Source organism: Podarcis cretensis (assembly GCF_951804945.1).
Source record: "Podarcis cretensis genome assembly, chromosome: 11".
Lineage (NCBI taxonomy): Eukaryota > Metazoa > Chordata > Lepidosauria > Squamata > Lacertidae > Podarcis > Podarcis cretensis.
This window is the reverse complement of record NC_137180.1, coordinates 46475352-46499171: the sequence shown is the minus strand read 5'-3', so window position 1 is coordinate 46499171 and position 23820 is coordinate 46475352. Positions and strand designations below refer to the sequence as shown.

General features: G+C 40.7%; 2 protein-coding genes across 4 annotated transcripts; one reads left to right on the top strand and one right to left on the bottom strand.

Moving 5' to 3' along the window:
- Positions 1–341: 341 nt before the first annotated feature.
- Positions 342–21100, top strand: CCDC152 (coiled-coil domain containing 152). Of its 3 annotated transcripts, XM_079995186.1 has the most exons (10): positions 342–426; positions 3641–3736; positions 4432–4537; positions 8058–8126; positions 8918–8982; positions 10797–10899; positions 11288–11415; positions 12632–12718; positions 13464–13551; positions 17645–18720. In XM_079995186.1, exons 2-10 carry the CDS (start codon positions 3674–3676, stop codon positions 17737–17739), a joined length of 804 nt encoding a protein of 267 aa, XP_079851312.1. In that variant the 5' UTR covers positions 342–426; positions 3641–3673; the 3' UTR covers positions 17740–18720. The 3 variants fall into 3 exon arrangements, with proteins under 3 accessions (XP_079851312.1, XP_079851313.1, XP_079851314.1); XM_079995187.1 differs by lacking the exons at positions 342–426; positions 17645–18720 and adding an exon at positions 20947–21100; XM_079995188.1 differs by lacking the exons at positions 342–426; positions 8058–8126 and having other exon boundaries at positions 17645–18722.
- SELENOP (selenoprotein P) lies at positions 13647–20109 on the bottom strand. The gene is made up of 5 exons (XM_079995189.1): positions 19957–20109; positions 18796–19005; positions 17213–17425; positions 16355–16472; positions 13647–15542 (listed from the first exon to the last, which is right to left on the bottom strand). Exons 2-5 carry the CDS (start codon positions 18996–18998, stop codon positions 15279–15281), a joined length of 798 nt encoding a protein of 265 aa, XP_079851315.1. The 5' UTR covers positions 18999–19005; positions 19957–20109; the 3' UTR covers positions 13647–15278.
- Positions 21101–23820: the final 2720 nt, after the last annotated feature.

Sequence of the window (23820 nt, the reverse complement as noted above, 5' to 3'; positions counted from 1 at the left end):
AAGCAACCTTGAAAGGTGCCATTTAGCATTTGCAAACATTAAAATATGCAGTCACTTGCAAGCAGGTGTTCTAATGAGCATAATTAGTGTTCCCTGAGCTTAGAAAACAAACTGTTGGGGTTGTGGAGTTTGCCGCTTGTGAACATGCATATACAGACTTAATTATAAAATGACATTATTGACCGTTTTAGAAAACAAGGCTTCCGTTGCCAGTAAGGAAGCCACTTGCAAAGGAACAGTAAGTGGTGACACACAAGATTAGTTTCTCTTGCTTAACAGCTGTTCAGAGGGAGGATCCAATCTTTTGCAGTGCCAGTGCACCCCTCGACCTTTTCAAAACCTTACTTTAAGGGTTTCCTTTCAAATGCAGCTTTGATAAATCACTTTCTCCAAGGAGAAGTGCTAGCTTCCAAACACGTGCGCAAGGTACTGCTTTCCATTCTAGAAATATGTGTGAAAATTAACAACGTTATTAATTTTATCCAAACCAGTACTGTCTTAAAAACAAGATCTATGCAAAGAAATGGGTTCTGAACAACAACAACAAAAATCTATCATGGGAACTGGGTGATGGGAATTATAGCTCTATGAGGGACAAACTACAGTTCCCAGAATTCTTAGGAACAGCATGTGCTTTAAATGTATGGTGTGCAGGCAGCTCTCTTCTAGAAAAGTTTCTTTCGGGCGCAGCTCAAAACCCGGGCAGGGGGTGTCCATATTCCTTTCCCAACAACTTGGAATGTGTGGATGAACCTATTATCAGGCTAGCACAGGGGAAATGCCCCTCTCGTTCTATTTAAGCCATGAGTGGTATGCTCCATCCGTTGGTTCCTGAGGCAGAGATTTTTCCCGCCTTTTCTGAGCAGCAAGCTATGTGGGTTTTCTGTTGAGAGGGAAGCAACTGTCACTCTGAGGGAAACGTTCTCAGAAGCAGTTTTGTGGGAATTCTCTTTGTAAAGGGGAACCTGTCTCAGAATATATATATATATATATATATATATATATATATATATATATATATGTATGTATGTAGTGGCTTAGTTTTGCCCTAGTTTTCGAGCCAACTCTGCTTCCTATTTCCGACAAGTCACTTCAGGATGCCGAAGTTCCTCATGGCCCAAACACCAACCTCCCCTCAAACTTGTGTCTCTGAGTCCTCAGTCAATGCACTTCCTCCCTGTTCCCTATACAATTTGTCACTCAATACTAACACATTCACTGACTCCGAAATGTATTCTGAATGAGTGTATCCTTTTGAATATTGCCAGCTGAGCGGGAAAACACCAGGCCAGCATGCTCTTCTGCCTTTTAAGATACTTTTGATATATAGAAATAAGGTGGTGGTAAAGCATCCATTTATTCCTTTCTTTTTTATGTAGTTACTACCTTTCCTCAAAAAAAAACCAACAACTCAAGTTCTTACATGGTTCTTACCTCACAATTTTGTGAGGTAGGTTAAGAAAATAGGGATTAGGCTAAGGTCACCCAGTGAACTTTCTGGCTGACTATGGCTAAACATGATCACCAGCTCATTGCCACAAGCAAGTCCAAACAACCTGCTTCTAAAAGAACCAGTTCAAAATTTGTCAGCCTCACTCACAATGCATGATGGTCCTTTCTCATAAAAATAATGCATCCATCTTATTGTTCCTTGGTTAAACTGAGCCATGCTTTTAGTGGGAGGATGAACAGGCATTCCTAGTGATTGACCAGTGAGGAATGTTTTGCTTATTTGGTTTAGGATTTTGAGTAACCTTGCTGTTGCTCTGGAGGGATAGTTCGTTCCAGAAAGAAATGCCTTACGCATCTAGACAAAAATTTCAAGAAGAAAATCTACAAATGCTAGCGATCAGCCTGGCAGGGAATATCTTTGGCTTCCCTTGGGGCAGCTTTGGCTGGTGTTGAAGTGTTTGCTGCCGCCATGAAGATAACAAGGCATTTAAGTGAGACGAGAATTACAGGGTGTTTTGTAAATTGCAATGCCATGTAGAAAAATATAATAGTAAATAACAAGATTCTGCAATAGAAACACAGTTCTCTGGTTCCCGTAAAAACTAATACACTTGTTGCGGTGTATAAAGCTTATTTGTGGCCATGAAAGCTGGATGCTACTATAGATTATAGCACTTTATACTTTTCATACTCCAGAAAACCCTGCTGTCGTGACTGGCCCAAGGCCTTTTTATTACCTGAGGTGAACTACAAAATGGCACACACAAACCCCGCCAGGCAAGAAGCAGGGAGTGGAGATCTGCATCCAGAAAAGGGACAGGGAATCAAATCAACCTTACCCTGTGGTTGAACTGGGAATCAATGGTCATTGTGGGGGGGGGAGCGCTCTGAATCACACTGGGCTTAGCAGAGTTTACGGACCCCAGAAGGCAGCCCCCACCATTTTACAGGGTCACCATGTTATAAAGGGGCTGTTAAGTACTTCTGGCCTCTCTGAGCATAATTTATAAGGTGCAGGAAAATGTTAATAAGTAAACACATTTCCCGGAGTTGGGGAATCAACTTCTGCGGCATCCTAACAACCTCACTCAGAGATAGACTTGAGGAGCTGTTTGTTCCCTTCCCTCCGTTCTTATCGTCAGATAGTTCTTCCTGATGTTTGGTTGGAATCTCCTTTCTTGTAACCTGAAGCCACTGGTTTGAGTCCTACCCTCCAGAGTAGGAGAAAACAAGCTTGCTCTATCTTCCATGTGACAGCTCTTTAGATATTGGAAGAGGGCTATCATATCTTCTCTCAAATCATCATGAAGCAATCACTTATTTTTTAACTAGGGCAGTGGCGTAGCATGGGGGGTGCAGGGGGGGCCGGCCGCACCGGGCGCAACATCGGGGGGGCGCTCGCACTCGCAGCTCTCTGCCCCTACCTGGCAGGGGCGCAAATTACTTGCCTTGCCCCAGGTGCTGACAACCCACGCTACGCCACTGAACTAGGGCACATCGTTATTTTGTATTAATGGAGTGGAGAATCTTCTTCATTGTGGAGGCTGAACTTACATCTAGGCAACCTTCAGAGGGCCACATGTCAGTCATGAGCTGGTTAAGAGGGCAGAACATTTAATATAAAATTTCCCTTTGTACAGGCTAGTTTCCGTGCACTCAAACACCCCTCTCTAGCCTCTAGCCAGGCAAGCAAGAAGCATTATCAGAGTTCAAGGACACTCAGGCAAAAGCACTTAAGGAGCTTGTAAAGAAGGGCCAGTGAAGAGTTGGGCTAGGGAGAGTTCCAAGGGCCAAACAGAAGCCTGAATAGCCCCATTTGCCCCCCGAACCTGAGATTCCCCATCTCTGTTGTATGATACGGTTGATATAAAATAGTGTGATTTGTCAAGGGAAGGAACGTAACTCAGTAGTACATCTGCTTTGCATGCAGAAAGCCCCGGGTTCAATTTCCCAGGCCTCTCCAGGCAGAGCTGCCTAGTCAGTAAGCTAGTCAGTAAACATTACTGAGGTAGGTGGACCAATGGTGTGACTTGATCAAAGATAGCTTCCTATGTTCCTGTGCCATCCAATGAGTTCATAGCTGAGAAGGCCTTACAATGCAGCAAATGCAATCCTGTAAATGTTTGCTCAGACGTTTTTGCTATCCGTTGTTGTTTTCTTCTCTTTAAATGCACTGTATATTACACAGGAGACAGCTGGGCAATTGTGCAGCTAAGCAGTCATGAAGAAAATCAGTGTGGTGAATCTTGATGCACTTTTAGAGGGCTTTTTAAATATAGAAAAGGTAAGAAGAGTATAGATCCTTTAATTGTTATGCCAATGTGTACACACACACACACAGTGCTTTTTTTCTGGGGGAACGCAGGGGTACGCATACCCCTAAACATTTTGTGAATCTTTGTACTTTTGTCCATTTACTATATTTATTTTTCCTGATTTGAACTATAAAATGGTGATTTTCTTGAGTCAAAATGAGAGTACCCCTAAACATTTTTTTAGAAAAAAGCACTGTATATGTGTGTGTGTTTAATTGTTTTATATATGCAGTTGTTATACACACACACCACACCACACCACACATATACATATACATATACATATACATATACATATACATATATGTATATGTATTGTGAATCGCTTTAGGGTGCCTCATGGGAAGTGATTTATAAATGAAATAAATAAATAAAACAATAAATAATTGCAAAATGAAAAACAGCTTAAAAAAAAAGAGTAAAGTACAAAAGTCAGCAGATGAATTCAGACATCACCCAAAACACAGCTGTATGTCCTCTATGAAACCTTTCCATAATTGCTCTGTGGTTAACTTTTTGTGGTTAATGCTCTCAGGTCTCTAATTAATTGTTGCCTAAACAGCACATGGCTAGACTTTATTGCCCAGGCCTTAGAGCGACTGTGAAGATGGGAAGGTAATGTTAAACAATTTGTTAAATTTTGAATTCTCAACTTTTCTTACAGAAAATATCAGGGCTTCATGGAAAAAATAATATTCTTAGTCTTCAGTTAGATGAAACAAACAAGTTACTGACAGCAAGCCAAATGAAGGAAGAATCAGCTAAAGAAGGTAAGCATTCCTTGGCACTGTTTTTATAACCACAGATTTGATGAGGTGGACTTGTGCCCATTAAAGTTTATTGCATAATAAATTTGTTAGCCTCCACATTGCTGTATTAAGCTGTATTAACTGTATTAAGATAACCAAGCTCTCCAGAACACATCATCGGGTTAGACAGTAAAGAAAGGGGGTAGGCAGAAGATGTGGCTGATGATAATGCCGTGAGTCTGCATCTGGAGAACACAGCATAACCTCCAACATTTCTCCAATGAAAATAGGGACGTCCCATTCCATAATGCTCATTTTACTATTTATACCCCACACATCTTACTTGATTGCCCCAGGCACTCTGGGAGCTTCCAACATATATAAAAACATAATAAAACATTAAACATTAAAAAAACCCTTCCCTATACAAGATTGCCTTCAGATGGCTCAGGTGTTGGATAATTCTATACCCTCCAATATTTCTCCAATGAAAATAGGGACATCCTAAGGAAAAGTGGGACATTCCGGGATCAAATCAGAAACCGGGATGGCTTATCTAAATCAGGGAGGTCCCTGGAAAATGCGGACACCTGGAGGGTCTGAGGCAGCTGGCACTCAAATGAGACTCTTTAAAGTGCTGTGCAGGTATCATGTTGGTACCTGCAACAGGTTGTATGCTAGGAAGAAAAATGATTCCACATATCTGGATATATGAAAACTGAGTGCTGTCCAGGTCTATTAGCATACTTAGGTAAAACACTAGGAAGTTTTAATATTAACAAATGTGAAAATTAATTTATATACTATGGCAGGTAAAAAAAAAGTCTATAGAAGTAAAACTGTAACTTAGCAGTTGTGGAGATGTTTCTTCTAAGAATAAAGCCCCTTTTCTATTCAAAGCAGTTTGTGTAATATATCACAGGAATAATAGGTTGCCTGTCTTTACTGCAAGAATTCATTTCACAATACAAAATGTACTAAAAGTGTGAAGCATTTTAGGCTGAATGCTTAAAATCGATTATATTTTTCTGTGAAGGGCTATGTCTGGATTATAGCTTTTGTAAAATAAATGTTCTTTCAGTGTGTCTGATCTTAGTGATCTGCAAATCTGCAGATGAGCTGAGAAGGACTGTCACGTGGGGGGGCATGGAACAATTTACAGCCTATGAAGCATGCTTCAAATGCTACAGCAGACTGGGGGGAAACTGCCTTTAATCATAGATATTTTGACAGGGCAAATGATATATTTGACCAACCATTCCAACTTCTGCTAATACAAAGGCTTTTCTTGCGAAGAAAGGGAATGATATAAAAACACAATGACAGCTTTTGACTTATTAAGGCCTGGTTTTTTACATTCCTGGTTTAGACAGGGACTAGCAAGTCACTGGAGTCCTCCAATAAATCATGTGATGGAAGCAAGCAATGCAGATATTAATGGAATCTTCTCCATAAATTAGGGCTGCTGTAGGTCTGAGGAGTCCCTAGGTAATAAGCTCCATATTTCAAAAAGCTCTGTCCATTATACACTTGATCCCCCAGCTTTGCCCATGAGTCTCCAAATTCTGCCTTGGCTTTGCCTGCCCTTGTTCCAGGGCTAGCTAGCATTTTAAACAATATTAAAAGTTTGCAATAGGATATTAACATAAGATAGGTATCTGATTATGGAACAGTGCTTCCTGACTTGGTTGCACTACATTTGATGCATTCCAGATTTAAGACCAAAATATGTGCCTTATTTTGCAAAATGGTATTGTGAATTGGCATGCTATGCTGACATGTTTTCCTTTGACTTTATTGTTTTTGCTACTTGTATTGTTATGGAAAAAATAAAAAACAAATAAAGGCAAAGGACCCCTGACATTTAAGTCCAGTCACGAATAACTCTGGGGTTGCGGTGCTCATCTCACTTTACGGGTCGAGGGAGCCGATGTTTTTCCAGGTCATGTGGCCAGCATGACTAAGCCGCTTCTGGCGAAACCAGAACAGCGCACGGAAACGCCGTTTACCTTCCCGCTGGAGCAGTACCTATTTATCTACTTGCACTTTGACGTGCTTTCGAACTGCTAGGTTGGCAGGAGCTGGGACCAAGCAGACATTAGCAAGATGACTTTGCTGGTGAAAAGTGCTGGATAGTCTTCCTAAAGTAATGCTATCACATGATTTATTGATCTGTTTAAAAATCAACTAAAATTTCTTATCCATTAAGTCTCTGTGTTAATAAAACAATAGCAATGAAGGCAGAATGTTTTTAATGTAATGCATGTGTGCACTACATCAGCCATAATTGTGGGGGCCGGGCACCCACAAAGTCAATGAGAAAAGCCAGCAGGTGGAGGGGTTCTGGGATGCTGAGGCAGGGTCTCTCTGTCTGTCTCTGTGTCTGAGTCCCTCCTCCTGGAAAAGGGTGCTTCGCTGGCTGCGGAGAGGAGGAGGAAGAGGAGCCGCTGCCACCAGCCACTGCAATGCGGACATGTAATGTCACACGCACATGTCTGCACATAGTGCGTGTGACATCACACGCACTACGCTCAGGATGTGACACATCTGCATTGCGGAGGCAAGCACCCACAATCCTGAGGGCCAGTTGGCACCCCTGCAATGGGGTGCTCTTTTTTAAAATAAAAAAGTCAAAACAAGGAATCAATATCAGTTAATAATCTCCAAGGTGTGTTTTTCCAATATGTTCCATCTAGGAGATGGTTTGGAAATTAGAACAGGTGCAAAGGCATTGGCTGTTCTCATCTAGACAATTTTGCAGGGGGTGGGATTAGGAAGAGCAAGGCCACTGGAGCTTTTCCTATGAGGTACAGAAAAGATATCACTTTAATATGAGTTGTCGCATACGTTGTTATGTGGCAAGTAAGGGAAAAGGAAAGAGAATGAGTCTATAATGCTACGTGGAGATGTTCCTCTGTACATGCATTTCAATATAAAGCAGTGCTTTGTATTTTTATAAGTATAGAAGCCATGAACGATATGGGGATGCCAGAGGTCCATCTTGTGTTCACTTCTTGAAACTGCAAGAAGCCCTATGAAACTTGAGAACACCTCTTTAAATGCAATTATTTTGCTGATTCTTAAATAGCGGGCAAACTTGTAAAATTTCATTGATGTCTACAAAGATGTATGATTTAGAAAGACAGCATCCTGTATAATTTTTCTTCATTACACCAGAACAAGGAAGTATTTATTGCTGATGACTAAGATAACTTTGTGGGTGGCGCTGTGGTCTAAACCACTGAGCCTAGGGCTTGCCGATCGGAAGGTCAGTGGTTTGAATCCCTGCAAGGGGTGAGCTCCTGTTGTTCGGTTCCAGCTCCTGCCCACCTAGCAGTTCGAAAGCATACCAGTACAAGTAGATAAATAGGTACCAAGATGAGCGCCGCAACCCCAGAGTCGTCCACGACTGGACCTAATGGTCAGGGGTACCTTTACCTTTACCTTAAGATAACTTTGAATGTTATGATGCAGTTTAATAATTATTAATTTTTTGCAGTAATTCAAGTGTACCAATTTCTCTTTTTTTTCTTTTTAAAAGAATGTGCTACACTCCAAAATGTGATTAAAGGTCTCCAACAAACTATAGAAAACCAGTATAATTTGAGAGGTAAAAAAAAGCTAGCTGCAGTGTTGATGTTGTTCTTAATGTGCTTATAGACTGCTCTTGTGTGGACACAGTATTTGGAATAGAGCTTCCAACAAGGGTTGACTACAGTATGCATATAGATATGCATCAGCAAAAGTAGTTGTATTTAGGCATCTCTGTTAAACTTCTTCAATACAAGTTGCATACAGCTCAGTCTTGTGTGTCTGGCATAGGATTCTGCTTTGGTTGAAAACCTCTGCTTGTGTGTCATTGGCAGATGTTGCACAAGGTTATTTCCATGTCTTTATCCATTTTTTTGCTGGCATAGTCACCTGGGTGGTTGGGGAGATAATCCAGCACAATGCTGGTGAGTGCATAGGTCTGGAAAATGACAAGGTGTTCATAAAGTTCCTGACTCTCTCACTTCTTACCTCTTTTGCTTACTTGCATAGACATTTATTTACGGTAGTTATTCAGTCTGTTAGTTGCTTTATATCAAAGCGACTCAACAAGATAAAGTGCAAACAGGTAAAATCAATAAAAAGCCAAAGAAAAATGAATATATATATACCATACAAAATTCCTAAAATGATCATCCAACAATAGAATAAGAAGGGGAAGTTATCTTAACTTTTTTAAAGCCCCATACATCACTCTAGCGAGCATTCAAGATGTCAAGGGCTGTTATTCATTCCATATACACTTCTTTCTTTCTTTCTTTCTTTCTTTCTTTCTTTCTTTCTTTCTTCCTTCGTACAGAACCTGTACAAAATTTCTCTTCCAGTCTGACTGTCAATAATTCCCTTACACAGATGAAAGTGAGAGACTGAAGAACACAGCTCATAATTTAGAAGAGAAACTAAAATCCCATGAACAGGTGAGAGCATCTATCTTCAAAACCTTAGGTTTCTTTCTATGGAAGACTGTATGGCGAATCAGCCTACTTTCCAGAGAGAGGAGTTGTTGTTTGACCATTTCTCATTTTGATCCCCCCCCCCCTCCGCCTTATATCGGCATTGTCATCTTCATTGTTATGAGCTACTTGACAATAATCAGATTAGAGTGTTGGTTTCAAATACTTGGTCTTAATTTGTTTCTGGCTCGTCTTCTGACATCACAAACAAACCCATGTATCTATCCAAAAGAGCAGGGTAGTATATTAACTGCTTCATTTCGCGTGCATTATACAATCATGGTGGAAGTCACAACCATTTCAATATGTATAATCCTGCATAGCAACAATAAATTGCAAGTGTGTAATCTCCTTCGTTTTGGAAAGGAAGGACTACAGTCACAGTCACATGGTATGCTTTGAATGCAAACCCAGGTTCATCCCCTATTAAAAGGGCTTGGAAAGACACCTGACCAAGAAGTCCGTCTAGTAGTCTGATGTGGCATATAGCGGTTTTACATTTTCTAAGTCTTTTTTTCAAGTTTCATTTAAAGTTGTAAGTTGCAAACAAGTTCAGCCAAAGTAATTTTGTTCCACTGACAACTGGAGTAAGGCTGCAATCAGTCAGAAAAGTTGCACAGGCAGTAAAACATGGCTTAGTTACAAAATGGTAGAAGTTCCCAAATGGTTGGTAAAGGAACACAAGAGAGGCTTGTGAAAGCCATGCAGCTGAATTGGAGCAACCACCTCAGACTTCCTCACACATCAAGTTCACAGGTAGACTGGGTGGTAACAAAGGCTTGGTTACCAATATTCTTCCCAAGGAGAAGTGACATAGCTAAGCCTGGTGGGACAACTTACTTTATGGTATTAACACCTTCGTGCATTAATTATACTTAAGATTGCTGGTTATATGAGGCTCGTTATCCCATAGATCCCTTGCTGGTGATCTTGCTTGGATAGAGGTGCTGCAACTGATCCAGCAGCCTCATATTCTCAGGCTGTTATGATTCCTTCACTTCTGCAATCTGAAGGCAACTGGTAGTTGGAATCAAGTGTTTTTCCAGCTGACAGCCCAGAGTAAACTCCTGTTTGGCTACTCCTCTCTGACCAGTGGATAGGTCCAGGCAGGTCTTCACCTTGGCATGATATTCCTGGGAGGTACAAGTCCAACCAACAATCTCCCAGCAGCCCTCTAGCCAATGGATGGATTAACCATAGTGAATGAGACCATAGTGTGCCTTCCTCCTGTTCTGCAATCCCACAGGCACTGGTAGTTGGTATTTTTCCAGAAGGAGTGGGAAAGCAAACAAGCTTTGTGGTGTGTGAATTGGCCCCATAATCTGGGGGTTAAATTAACTTAAATCCACTTGTTGCCACTAAAGTTGTGATCTTATGTGCTCTTAAAGTAAGACTTATTGAGCTAAAAAGGACTGGTTTTTTTAAAGGATTGTCACTGTAAACTAGGTGATGGGAGAGGCTGCATTATTCCTGTTCTATAAGTGGAAATCAGACCTTGGATTCTCTGGCCTCTGAATGAATTCATTACTTCCAAAGTTAATTCCGAAAGGAGTGTTGGTAGTTCAAATACATGTCAAAAAGAGGATTCAGGGAATTTTGTGGCAACTGAAATCTGTTTAGACAGATCAGTTGCTTATTGTTTTATAATCTCTGCTGCTGGAAAGCTTTATGCTACATTGTATAGTCTCGTGATTTTAATTGTATTGTTATTTTAAACTAACTAGAGAATTTGGCTGTTGGGTGTTTTGTTTTAAAAGATTGCTTAAATCAATTTATAGGAACATAAAAATATGGTTGATAGACTCATGAGAGAAATTGAAAAGAAGGAGGAGGAACACAAGCTTGAACAATGGAAGCTGCACTGTGACATGAATAAAAAATGTAAGCATAAATTGTGTACACTATATGTGAGTGATGCTGAGATTTCTCACACTTTAAAGCAAAATATTTGGTACTACACAGTTCTTTTTCACTAATGAACAGTAGTCTGGGAATTAACTATGGTAGATAAATTCCAGCTTATCTGGATCCCCTAAAATTGTTGTTTATTAACCAGCATCATCTTTGATGAATCTGCTCCTCTGAGGTTTTTTTTAATAATGTTTACAGATTGATTTTTTTGTATCTAAAATTAAAAGGTTTCTTATTTATTATCCCAGCTTTTCTTGCAAATGTTTTGAGTAACATTTTCTAATGTACCACTTCTCATCACTTTAAAGCCATTTGATTAAATGTAATGAATTTTTACATTACTTTAATTTTGTTTAAGTTGAAGACATGGAGAAAGAGCACAAACTACTAATAGAGAAAAAAGATATGGAGATTTTAGAATTAACAAAACAACTCAGAGCACAAGAAAAAGAAAAACAGGATGAGATAATCAAATTGCAAATAGAGGTACAGTATGCACTAGAAACTCAAGATAGAAGCCAGAAGATAAAAGGTTGGGTCTGTTTTATAAAGAAGTATATGCAAATACAAGTCGTAACTTGTGAATAGGAAGTATAACTTTTTAGGAAGAGCCTAGCTTGTTGTTTTACTGGATAAATTATAAGAGCCTTATAGCAGGCTGTTATTCTGCCATAACTGAGAATAATTTCCACTGAAATTAATTAGATGTAATCTAAATAAATGAGTTTCAGATTGAGTTATTAGAATTATGTTGCTTATAATTTTTGTTTCCTTGTTATACTTCTGAAAAAGCAGTGGGAGCAAGAAAAATATTTTGAGGTGGTTTGTTTGTTTTTGTTTTGCTCCTAGCAGCACTGAAAATGTACTCATACTTTGAATGTTTTAATATCTACCTTACCCTCTTTTGTCACATGGTTGCAAATTTCCCCACTGCTGCCTTTGAATTTAATTATAAACTTCAAAACACGCATGACCCAGCCAATAAATTTATATTACATTTAACAACATAAGAAGTACCCGGCTGGATTAGACCAAAAGTCTATCTAGTCCAGCATTCTGATCCTACAGGAGCCAACCACATGCTTATGGGATGTCCACAAGCGGGATTGGAGTATAGCAATGCTCTCCCACTCCTGTCCCCTAGCAACTGGGGTGCTGAGATGCACCATCTCTGATACGTAGGCAGTACAGCCATCTTGGTTAGTATCCATTACTGGCTTTATCCTCCATGAGTTTAATTCCCTTTAAAGCCATCCAAGTTGGTAGCCTTTACTATCTCTCATGGTAACAACGTCCAGAATTTAACTATGCACTGTATAATAATCTTCTCAACACCATGCATAATTTTTGCACCTCTCTCTTATCCCTTTGGAAGCCCCCCCCCCCCCAGTCCAATAGCTCCAAGTAGCCTTTTCTCATGCAAGTTTCTCCATTTTGGTCACCCTTTTGTAGCTGCAGTATCCTCCTTGCATTATGGTGAACAAAACTGTAGAGTTTTCCAAACAACCCTCTTAGGTAGATTATGCCCAAGGGGGTGCTTGGCCCAAGGTAACCCACTGAGCTTCATGGCTAAGTGGGGATTAAACCTGGAGTTCATCCATCCTAGTCCAGTACACCACACTGGCTCAAGAATAGTTAAAGTAGAAATATTTGTATAGGTTTTTCCCCATTATCAACATACTAACATGTGTTTTTGTTTCAGTTCAATGCTGAATTGGTAAAGCTTCAGACCAAAATGCCCAAGTCCTATCCAAATCCCACTTCACTGCCTCAAAACATTTACAGAAGGGTATGTTTTCCAGCACTTTCTAATATCTTAAATGTCTGGGTTTCATTAAATACTTGGATGGCGCACAGTATTTCTGACAATGAGATTTGACTTTAAATGTTGTGTCTTGCCCTCATCCCTATATATTAACATCTCTGAAAGTGTAACTCATTGGGCCCAGTTCTCCTATTCCTCTGAGGAGTGCCAACCGTTGGGAAAATCCCCTATCTAAAATGGCTTCTCTGTTCATTTTTAAGACTGACCTGATCTATATCACTCCCCCATTTTTAATGACATGTAAGCACTGTGTACACATGCATCAGGGTGACATTGTCTGCAACTCCCATCCATTTCTGTAACACTGAAAAATATGCAATAATTAATGTACCCTGGTTGTGGTATTTTTAATTTCAGGCTTTGCAGAATTATTAAATGAACCTTTTAAAATCCCTTTGGCTGTAGAATAGAAGTGGCAAGATGGGTACAAAAAGAAATGTAGCAACTTTTGAGCATCAGGAGGTGCTTATCATAGGTCTCGTCCTCATTGTTTGTGCTATGTTTTAGGCAAAAACTATGGAGTTAATTAAGTGCTCTAACTTCCAGTGGGACCACCAAGCTGACTCAGTGCCTGGATGTCATATAATACATACAAACTTTTGAAAAGTATTTGTAGATTTTTTTCAAAAGCAATGACACCTTTGTTTATATACACTATCTTGGAACCAAGTTCTAATGGGAAATAAAGCATTTGCTTTAATCTCTGCAGAAGCTTCAGCATCTTCAAGAAGAGAAGAATAAGGAAATTGAAGTTCTCCGTAATACCATCAGAAACTTGGAACAGAGGCTTGGCAAAGGTGAAGGTGTCCATTTCAAATGTTGACAGTTTTGAGAATTACATGAAAACACAAGTTGTCTGTTTAGGAAGTGTAACTGACAAGTATCACAAGAGTTTAATTGCTTGTTTTGGTTTATTAAAAGTTCTCTTATCCATCATCAACAAAACATGCTTTCCAGTTATATTCATAACTACTTTCATGCTTAACAAGTGTTCACCATAAAAAAAATTCAAGTTTGTAGGGCAGTGACTTTCCCTATGAAACCATCATGAACTATAGCAAGCACCATCTAAGCAGTTTCTGTGTTGAACATTTTCTTTCATGCCTAAATCCTCCACACACAAACACTCAAAAATTCATTTCAGAAAGACAAGGTGTTAACAATGAGATATACTATTTAGCTAAAGAGAAACATACAAGCTTCATTAATCTGTTATAAAAGTAACCAAAACCAGCACAAGAATGACAAACCAACAGGAACTATGAGATAGATTGTTCAAGACTTAAATCTGATCAACAGATGTTTTTGACCCTGTTCCATGTTTCATTCTATCACAGCTTCACCTTGCACCCCAAACAGCTGTGATACTTAGCTTTGGTGAGATTTTCACAAAAACACAAAAAGATTCATGGTCTATTCTAATCTTCTTGCCACAGGATCTTAAATGTGCCTGTCCAAAATCTATTACTTGGGTGTTAGAAATTCTGGCAAATCCCTTTGTTTGGAATATCAGCCATCGCACACAAACTTTAAAAGTACATAAACTTCTACAATAAGGTTTGATCATTAAGTGGCTCTAAAGTTTTAGTGGGGGGAAATTCACATTTTTATATATTTACTTGGTTTTCAAAAAAAACAACAACCCAGAGTTGTTTTTAAGTAGTTAACACATCTTTATTCTCCTCCCCTGTTCTTGGTTGCTATATATCAAACAGAAGCCCCTAGGTTATAGTTTATGCTTCTGTCTTCACAAATGCAAACAGAATGGTAGAAGAGGAAACCAGAAAGATGAGGTAACTAAATGTAGCAAACACTTTAAATGGGCACTGAAAAACAAAAATCTATATACCATTATGAGAATTTCATTGTTGTTTTTTTAAAGGCAAATCAGCTTACCCAAACAACTCAGTACAAAGCCAATTAAGCAATAGCACTCAACTACAGTTGCAAAACATGAAACTCAAGTACTCCGGCTTAATTGGTTCATGGACTAAGCTGCGTAAGTTGCCTTCTTTCAGACATTCACATAACGGTACCAGATGGGAAGCTCACTGATGTAATAGTCACTCAATGTATTTTAACTCTCTTTGGCTCTTGCCAATAAGTGCTTCCAATCAACTTGGAAAAATCTGATGATACCAATGCCTGCATTATGAATGAATGCATTCTACATTGAGGACTCTTCCTTAGTGTCTTAAGATGCTTAGTTTGTTTTTCAGGCTCAGTTTTCTGCCCTTTCTACTCACTGTCAGGCATCTGAAGTTGCAAGCTCACCTGCTGCTGCTGGCTGTCAAGCAGCCGTTGGCAATCGTCACTGGCAAGACTCAATGACATTCTCTGCCAACAGCTGCCCACGTCACCTGCAGGAAGATGGGAGCTCACCACGACAGTGTCAGGAGGCTATGCTATTTAGATCTTCAAACAGCAAGTGCCGACAATGTCAACATCAGTTACCTGTAGTGGGCCTTGTCATCTCCTGCCAGTTTCAGCTCAACTGCCTCTGGCAAATAGCATTCCCCTTTCGTCAAAGCCTCTTTCTCTGGGGGGAATCCTCCACAGCTGGTTGCTGTGAGGCAGCTTCTACAACATCCTCACTACCTGCCTGACCGCCTCTATTTTGATGGCGCCGGTTGTTATGCCGATGCCCATGTCTATGGTGATGGGGTTTCTGGCCTTGATGGCCAAGGGGAGGTGACTGGTCGTGCTGAGAGGGAGGAGGTTCTGCCTCTTCTGGCTTTTCATCTGGCTTTTTTGAAATGTTCCTGCATATTTCTTCTATCTCTGGTGTCTGGAAGGAAAAAGTGCAGACAACATAAATGCACCGTTTCGGTAGACAGGTATGTGGCTCTTTAAATACATATGCAAAATATTAGCTGATTCTTATATACCTGCTGTGTAAAATTACAACCTTAAAATTAATGCACTTATATTGAATGGTGGTAAAGCATTTAACAATTTTCTCTCTCCATAGCAACTTGTAAAATTTCACAATACTACGATCAACACAAAACTCGTTAAGAAAATGCAGGTTTCGGCTCTTTGGTATCATGCGGGAGGCATTAAGAAGAAGAGACTTTCTATTTGCATGATGGCTGTAGAGCCAAAGTGTTGTACCCCATGCTAGCCCTAGTATGAGTAGACAAACTGAAGTCAATGGACAGGACTAAATTAGGTTCATGAATTTAAGTGAGTCTACTGTGAGTAGGATTTCATTGGCTACAACCCATTCGTTTTATTTATTTATTCAGTTATCCTGGCTTTCCAATGAGCTTCCAAATGGGTTTCAGGAGGGCTCCCATACTTAGCTCCAGAGAAGGAGCTACAAAGTGCTTTCCGGTACAAAGTTTGTCAAGACGTGCCTGCACAATGGTTCAGCAGTAGGGAATATGTAAGTCAGAATCCAGTGATGTGGGAGTACTTCAGCTGTATGCATTATAGCAGGTTTCCACCACAAATTAAGCCCATAGCAGCCAAGGACCTTTCAAAATTTTCAAAAATCACGTCCAGAATATAAGCTAAAACATGCTTGATTAGGTTTCTGTTTATTCAATTAAATGCACACACAATGGGAAAAGAATATTGTTAAAAAAAAAAAAGTACCAGATACGAGCAGTTTCCACACTTGGATTCACAGTATGTGATCTGAATGGCTTCTTCCACATACGGAAAACTCAGAAAAGAGTAAGGCAAACCAAGATGATACACTAGACGGCCACACCTAGAAAGAAAGTTACCTGGGTTTTAATATCAATGTGAAATAAATTCATGGGGTGGTACTGTATTCAACTATTAGTCATATTCATTAATTTCAATGCATCTACTTGGAATAAAACTTAAGTTTATTATCACCCATTACGTGGAGCTTTTTGGAAATGAGAAATGAATTTCTGTTGTGCTAGATGTCCTGTGTTCTGTTATAATCCATAAAAAATCTACTGCAAGCATTTCACAGCTGCCCCAATCCTATATAGCTAGGTTGCAGGGGTGGAAATGGCATTTGCACGGGCTCTTACAACAGCAAATCATGACACTTTTTCTCCCTGTGAGCATGTTTCTGCTCCCTCCAGGCACCCTCTTACTTCTCAAGCCTCTTTTAAGAGTACAGGGAGCTCTCTGCCAAGAAAAACCTTCAAGAGCAGCAAAGTTTGTCCCAAGGCAATAAACCCATGTCTGGGGTTCTCACAGATGGGGACTCACATAAATGAATGTGCTTCCTTATTTTCAAAAGCAATACACATACCTATAGATTAAAAAGGGACAGCTAAGCTACTAGAATTCTTCTGCCTAACATACAGCTATCTATGTGCCTGTTGGTGACAACCTAGTATCCTATTTATGGTGGAAAGAAGGTTGATATGGATGGGAAGCAGGGCCTTCTCAGCCCTATTCTCAGTGCTATGGAAAACCTTGCCCAATGAGGTTCGTTTAGATCTCTTAGCTTTTCCTTTATATACAGACCTGTCATAGATGAGGAAGTCATCCTTTTTTCCACTTAGTGTAGTCCAGACATCAGGTTGTTTTGCATCCTGCTGGTATACAGGAATGTGCTCCGAAACCTTCTCTCTTAGATGGTTATACTTCAGTTGGGAATGGTGTCCTTGGTGATTGATCACAATAAATGAAACATTTACCAAGCCATCACTTTCAAGCTTCAGTTGCAAATCTTCCAATCTAAAAGGAGACACACAGAGAGAAAAATGAATATTTTAAGTGCACTATCCTCCTTCAGGACAGTTTATATTGTTTGTTAAGATGAAATGGTGGCTTCTCAGAATCTATAAACTTCCACTGTTATTACTGGATTTATTTGTCTCTGGACAACTTATAAAACAAGCGATCAGCATACAACAACATAACTGTAAAATATTAGTCGTGTATGCTATCTTCTAGGGTGTACTGACCTTTTATGGATACTTCAAATTACCACATACCGTATGTGGCTCTGGAGGTATTTGCAAAGGAGTTTGCTTGCTTGTTGTGATTAGAAAACAGAACATTTGGCCAAGTGGTATTAATATTATTGCATGTGAATATTTTAATGCCATATGGGACAAACGTGGTTCTTGCCTACTCAAATAATTTAGGATTTTAAAATATATCCTTGGCAAATCGCTTTACTGTTTAACTGGTTGTGTTAAAAGTAAAAACAAAAGCAATTGCCATTCTAAAAGCTTTTTCATATGTCTGCCAAAAAAGCCTTTGATCCATCCCCTACTCAAAAAGCACTGTACTAATGCTTGAAAATTAGTGCAATATGCTGCTTTTTTAAAAGTGGAAATAATGTGGAAATGGATCAGTCATTTTCCTCCTCCTTTCTGTAACTGTCACAGAAGCTGCAAATTGTATGCCCTTGGAGGACAATAAACTGGAAAAGCAGAAGTTAATTTGGCAACTCAGGTTTTCCTTGCTCACTACAGCCTGAACAATCTGGGTCTCTTTTGCAAGGCATCAGCAGTTCTGTCTCCCACCGCCCCCTCATACAGTATAAGGCTTTGGAGGTCATTCACCCCAATCTGAAGAATGCAGGGCACTGTGGACTTTCACACTGCTAATATCTGAACAGCTGTATTTTATTTACTAAAGAAACAATACATATGAGAAGTGGAATGGTTTGATGTCCCCCTGAAGGGGAGTTTATAATGGGACAGTGCAAGAGAACTATGAAGTCATGAAAGCACTAATGACCTCTGCTATATAATCCCTATGAAACATGTGGTGCTGTGGTGCTTGAGCACTTTCTGGTTTGCTTTTGTTTCATCCAAGCTCTGGATGAAATCCAAAAGTGAAGAATGAAGCTTATAGGAGGAGTTTTGTTATTACAAACAGCAGTACAGAATCCAAGCAGTGAAGCCAGAAGTTTCAGTTTGCGAGCCAAAAATAACTTTTATAACTGAAACATTTTTGGGAGTCATGGAAAAGTAGAGACACCATAAATCTGAATGAAAATAAGGAGAAAACGTGTATAAACGTGCCTCTTATTTTTGACAACAAGATCTGATCTCCCCCACAAAAATCCAGATGCAAACACAGGCTGTCCTTACCTAGAAGCCTGCAACAGGCACAAGAATCAGCTGGCTTGAAGAAGGGCTACCACCGTGACGGTACCCCTGGAATCCAGCATAGGATCTTCTTCCCCGATTCGCCATTCTGGAGCCTCTCTGCAACGGCTGCTGGTACCCTGGCTCTCCGTCCCTCCTCCTGGGAGGAGACAGAGAGCCAGGGCAAGTCCCAGGCCAACCCACATGGCAGGACTTTGGCAGAAAAGAAAAGAAAACAAGTTGAATGCTCCACCCACAACCCCACCGATCACAGAACATGCCTCCTGCCCCTGGCTCCTCCAGAGCAGCAGAATAAACAGACTCCCAATAAATCTGTCCCACTTCTTGTTTTTAAGGATTCCAACCCCACCCCACCCCACCCCTCGCCTTTCCCTTTCTTTGGGAACCACTGCAGTTATAGCACACAGCTGTTTAAGTTTACTATATTCAATTTAATTAAGACAAATGTCAAAATTCAAAGTGTGCAATCATTCCCTGTTCGTATTTATTTCAAAGATACAAGGTTGTGTTCAACTAACTTTTACTCTGGTCTATTAAATCCAGTGGGTGTGGTCTAAGTTAGCTGTCACCATTAGTTTTAATGGGTCTACTCTGTGTAAAAGCCAGTTGATGTCAACCCCCACTAAAACTACAGTGTGTTTGGAAACAACGGGACTCGCACAACAGCCTGATCCTATGCATATTTACTTGTGAGTAAGGCTGCACGAGAGGGGATGCCCATCGCGTAGACTTCTTAAACTGCAATCCTGTAAACACTTTCATGGGAGCAAAGTGGACTCGACTGTGCTTACTTCTGAGTAACCATGCATAGGATTGCACTGTTAATGTCAAGCTTTAACTGATTTTCCCCCTTTCCCCCTCTGTTCCGGCACCTCTGAACCCGATACATTCTGGAAGAATATATATATATATATATATACTGTATTCTTTTCCAAAAAAACCTTTATGAAAACAAATAACAAAAGCCTGACAACTCAGCCTCTCAGGAGGCAAACTTTGGGAATCACACTTTGTAGACTAAAGTATCGCTTTGCGCGCGCAAAATATATATAAAACCGATTCCCGATTCAACACACAAAAAGACAAAAAACGACTTTTGCAGAAATCGGAAAAGCGAATTTGACAAGGAAACAACAGACTTACCCGGGCCCCACCCTTCGCTTGGCTGCTCCTCGACTTCGCTTGTGCTCTCTCCAGCTACACCATGCAAGGAAAACAAATCTAGCTATCTAGTTAGCAGCTGCAGTTCTCTGATATTTATACTCCGCCTGTTTATCGCTTGCATGCGCGGTTCAAAGTTCAGGGGACTCTTTTGCAATGTCCTTGCAAGCTCCCTGGAGCGAAACCTAGCCAAACGTTTGTTTTCGTTAACTAACTGGAAGTAACAAGAGTTTTTCCTGCCGTCCTGGGAAAAAGAAACGTGCAGGAAAAGTGGTTTTTTTGGTTGGCGCAGTGTCCAATCTCCCCCTAGTAACTCCGAGCTGGTGGTAGAGTCAAAACGTGTGGGGGGAGGATATTAATTCCAAGAAATTTACTACTTGTTTTTAAGGAAAGGAGCATCTGCTGAGCCCGCAAGTTTCGTTGTGTCCTTGCCTTGGCCCGATGCACACCCTTTCCTGATATGGGAGCCTGAGCAAATTTCCCTGCCCAACAGCTGGTTTTTGTTTGTATTAGCCTACTTTGAAACCGATTGGCAATACTGATCCAAAGGTTCAAAGCCTTGGGTGCAGGAGAGGGAGACCCAAACACTCCCCAGGGAGGTCTCCATTGGCTGCTTTGTTGTTGTTAAAGTGTGATCTGCAACAAAATATTGCAGTATGAAATTGCCATCCCTTCTCCAGAATACACCTTTGTGTTCTCCTAGCCCAGAGACTGTTTCATGTGCACTGACCATCTTCAGTCCTAAGGATAGGCACTCACAGAATGAGTTAGCTGGGTTTTTATTATTGATTTTTATGTTGCTTTTCACAACCAAGGAAACTCACTGCAAAAAATTGAAATGCAAAAAAGAAAGAAGAAACAATGCATAGCAAGCATATCCATTAAAACAAGGTTACTTCAGGTGCCAAAATGTATTGAGCCGGCCCTAATACTCATAATAATAACATTGGGATTTATTTATTTTTTCATCAGGAACAAGGGCGGGCAACTACAAAGCACCACAACTTATTTCACAGAAGTAATGATGTCATATCCTGGGCACAATTTGCCATCCCTTGCATTCCAGGTAGCTAACATTTTTCTCAGATAAACTCACCAAAGAAGGTAAGTTGAGGAAGAGGTAGGTACATTAGCACACCTGGCTAACAGTCCAAATGGCCAGTTTTTATTTTTAAAAAGTTTGAAGCCTCTTTTTTAATGACAAAAAAAAGTCCCAAAATAACGAGCAAGCTTTTGAGTCCACCAGATCACTGCTTCAGGATGGATGTTAAACAAAATAGGAGGGATGGCGAGAAAAAAAGGCCATCTTGATACTGATGACATAATGCCTGCATAATGAAGTGCATTTTTGTATTGGAAGGGGCATAGTTCTGGTGATTGCCATGATGAGTGCCTACCCTTCGGAATGTACCACTACACCACTCTTTTTCATACATGACAATCAGGCTCTCTGGGCCTCTCTTGTGCTATTTGTGTACATGTGGGGCAGAAAGTGGGTGGCGTGGGTGGCGCTGTGGGTTAAACCACAGAACTTAGGACTAGAAGGTCAACGGTTTGAATCCCCACGACGGGGTGAGCTCCTGTTGCTTGGTCCCTGCTCCTGCCCACCTAGCAGTTCGAAAGCACAAAGTGCAAGTCGATAAATAGGTACCACTCCAGCGGGAAGGTAAACGGCGCAGCCACATGACCTGGAAGCTCCCTCGACCAATAAAGCAAGATGAGCGCTGCAACCCCAGAGTCAGCCACGACTGGACCTAATGGTCAGGGGTCCCTTTACCCTTTTTTTACGGTGCAGAAAGTAGCTTAAAAGCAAATGCACATTTTAGCCACTAAAGATAAAATAGACAGGCAGACAGAAAAAATTAAATGCCAAACTAATGTTATAATTAGGGGAGAGAGAGAGAAAGATGATTCTTAAATGAGCAATTTTTAGTCTGAAGGCAAAGCGCCCACAGGTCCCTGATCTGGAATGTGCCTCTGATCTGTACTGGGAGCACTGAAATGGCTGGTTTAAACATGCTTTTTAAATATATATATATATCCTTGTGTGTGTGTCAGGTGTGAACTGAAAGTATCCTCTTCCTTCCATGATTTGCTTTCAGAGACAATCATCAAATGAAAGCAAATGAAATCTCAGAGAGAGAGAGAGAGAGAGAGAGAGAGAGAGAGAGAGAAAGAGAGCACTTCAGACAACTAATGCCACTAATGTTTGATATTCACAGCCATTTCTCATTACATAAGTTTTCCATTGGTTGTCTGTCATCTGGAAGTGACCCTCTCTCTGAGTGCTCCAACACACTGTGAGGTCACACAGTTGGGAGCACCATGTCCTATTGTAACTTGACTCTTTAAAGGGATTCTAGGAACGTCACATCCTTGTGCCAAAATTAAGAGGAAAGTAAACTCACGGTGAATTTGCCTGGACAAAAATGTGCATTTTTGTTTCAAAGTCTATAAGCCATTGCTTTTCTCCAAGGGCACGTTCAGACATCCTGTTTATTGTGCATTCATCCTGATTTTGTCTGCAGGGATATTAGATGCTGGCTGTTTAATGAGCACTGCAGGTCAGTCAAAGTGAGTGTTATCCCACACTTCCCACTGCATTTTCCCATCACTTTTCTTACCACAAAGTCTGATATTTGGGGGCAAAGCAGGTTTGTTGCACAAGACCTCCCAATTGCACAGCCTGGATTTGCCAGTAAGCGATTGAATACTACGCAAACATAGGTTGGAAATGCCTCCAATCTTAAACCCTAACTCCTTTTTCTGTTCTAAGGCAATGTACACACTAGCAGCTTAAAATGCAGCAAGGCTGTGTTTCAAGTCACATTCTTACATTGCTGTGCACACCAGAGAAGGGGTGGGGGTGTCTTCACCCAAAGCACATTGCCTGTTTGGTTCCCCCATGCGTACACTCCTGCAACTCCTATTCATGAAACTGCATTCACAAAGGTGATCTCAAGTACACACACCTCAGCTTAACTGCGAAATGAATGTGACTTATGTTTGCAAATCAGATGGAAGATGATTTGAGAGGGAGCACACCAAACAACAGTATTTCTCAGGAAACTACAGCACATATATGGCTTGTGGCATACACCACATGTACACAGCTTCAAACACCAGCAGTGGGAGCGCAATGGAGCTTGAGTAAACAGCAATGTGTACACAGCCTATGACCACCAGCTCATCCTAGAGGGTCAAGGGTGAGCTCAATATTTCCCATCCTCCCCTCTCTCTCTTGCACAGGTGATTTGCTGGGAGGAATAAAACCCAAAGGTCACATTGTAGAATCAGGCACTGCTTGCGTCCCTGGTAAATGAACAAAAAGTGAGCAAACAGCCTCCAACCTGTATCGTTTATTTCTCTTTTCCTCCCTGAATGTTAACAATGTAGGCTGTGATTTGGCTCAGGGCTGCTCGGCTTAGCTGTGCTTAGCATAATGGCTTGACAGCCTTGAGAAAATTAAAAGCCGGAACTCAGATTAAATTGGCAACAATTGCTCCTTTACATCTCTCTGTTTAGGGGACAAAAGCTTAACTGAATCAGTAGACTGTTAAATTGCAGGAACCTATTCCAGCTGTTTCATGCTTCTCTGCCTGTGATCCCTACGCTGCCTTGAGAGTATGGCTGGGACCCAAAGAGCAAATTCAAGTATGCTGCAAGTCCTTGTGTGCCCAGTTGTGTTCCAGTGGGGCAGTTAGGAAGCTGTGGCACTTACAGAGTAGATTCCCAGGGTTTCCCAACAGTTTGCCATGTAGCTGGGGTGTGGGTAAAAGGCAGGGCAGGCCCACCATTGAGGCAGAATGAACCATCTTTCCTTGGGGGCAGAACCATAGAATCATA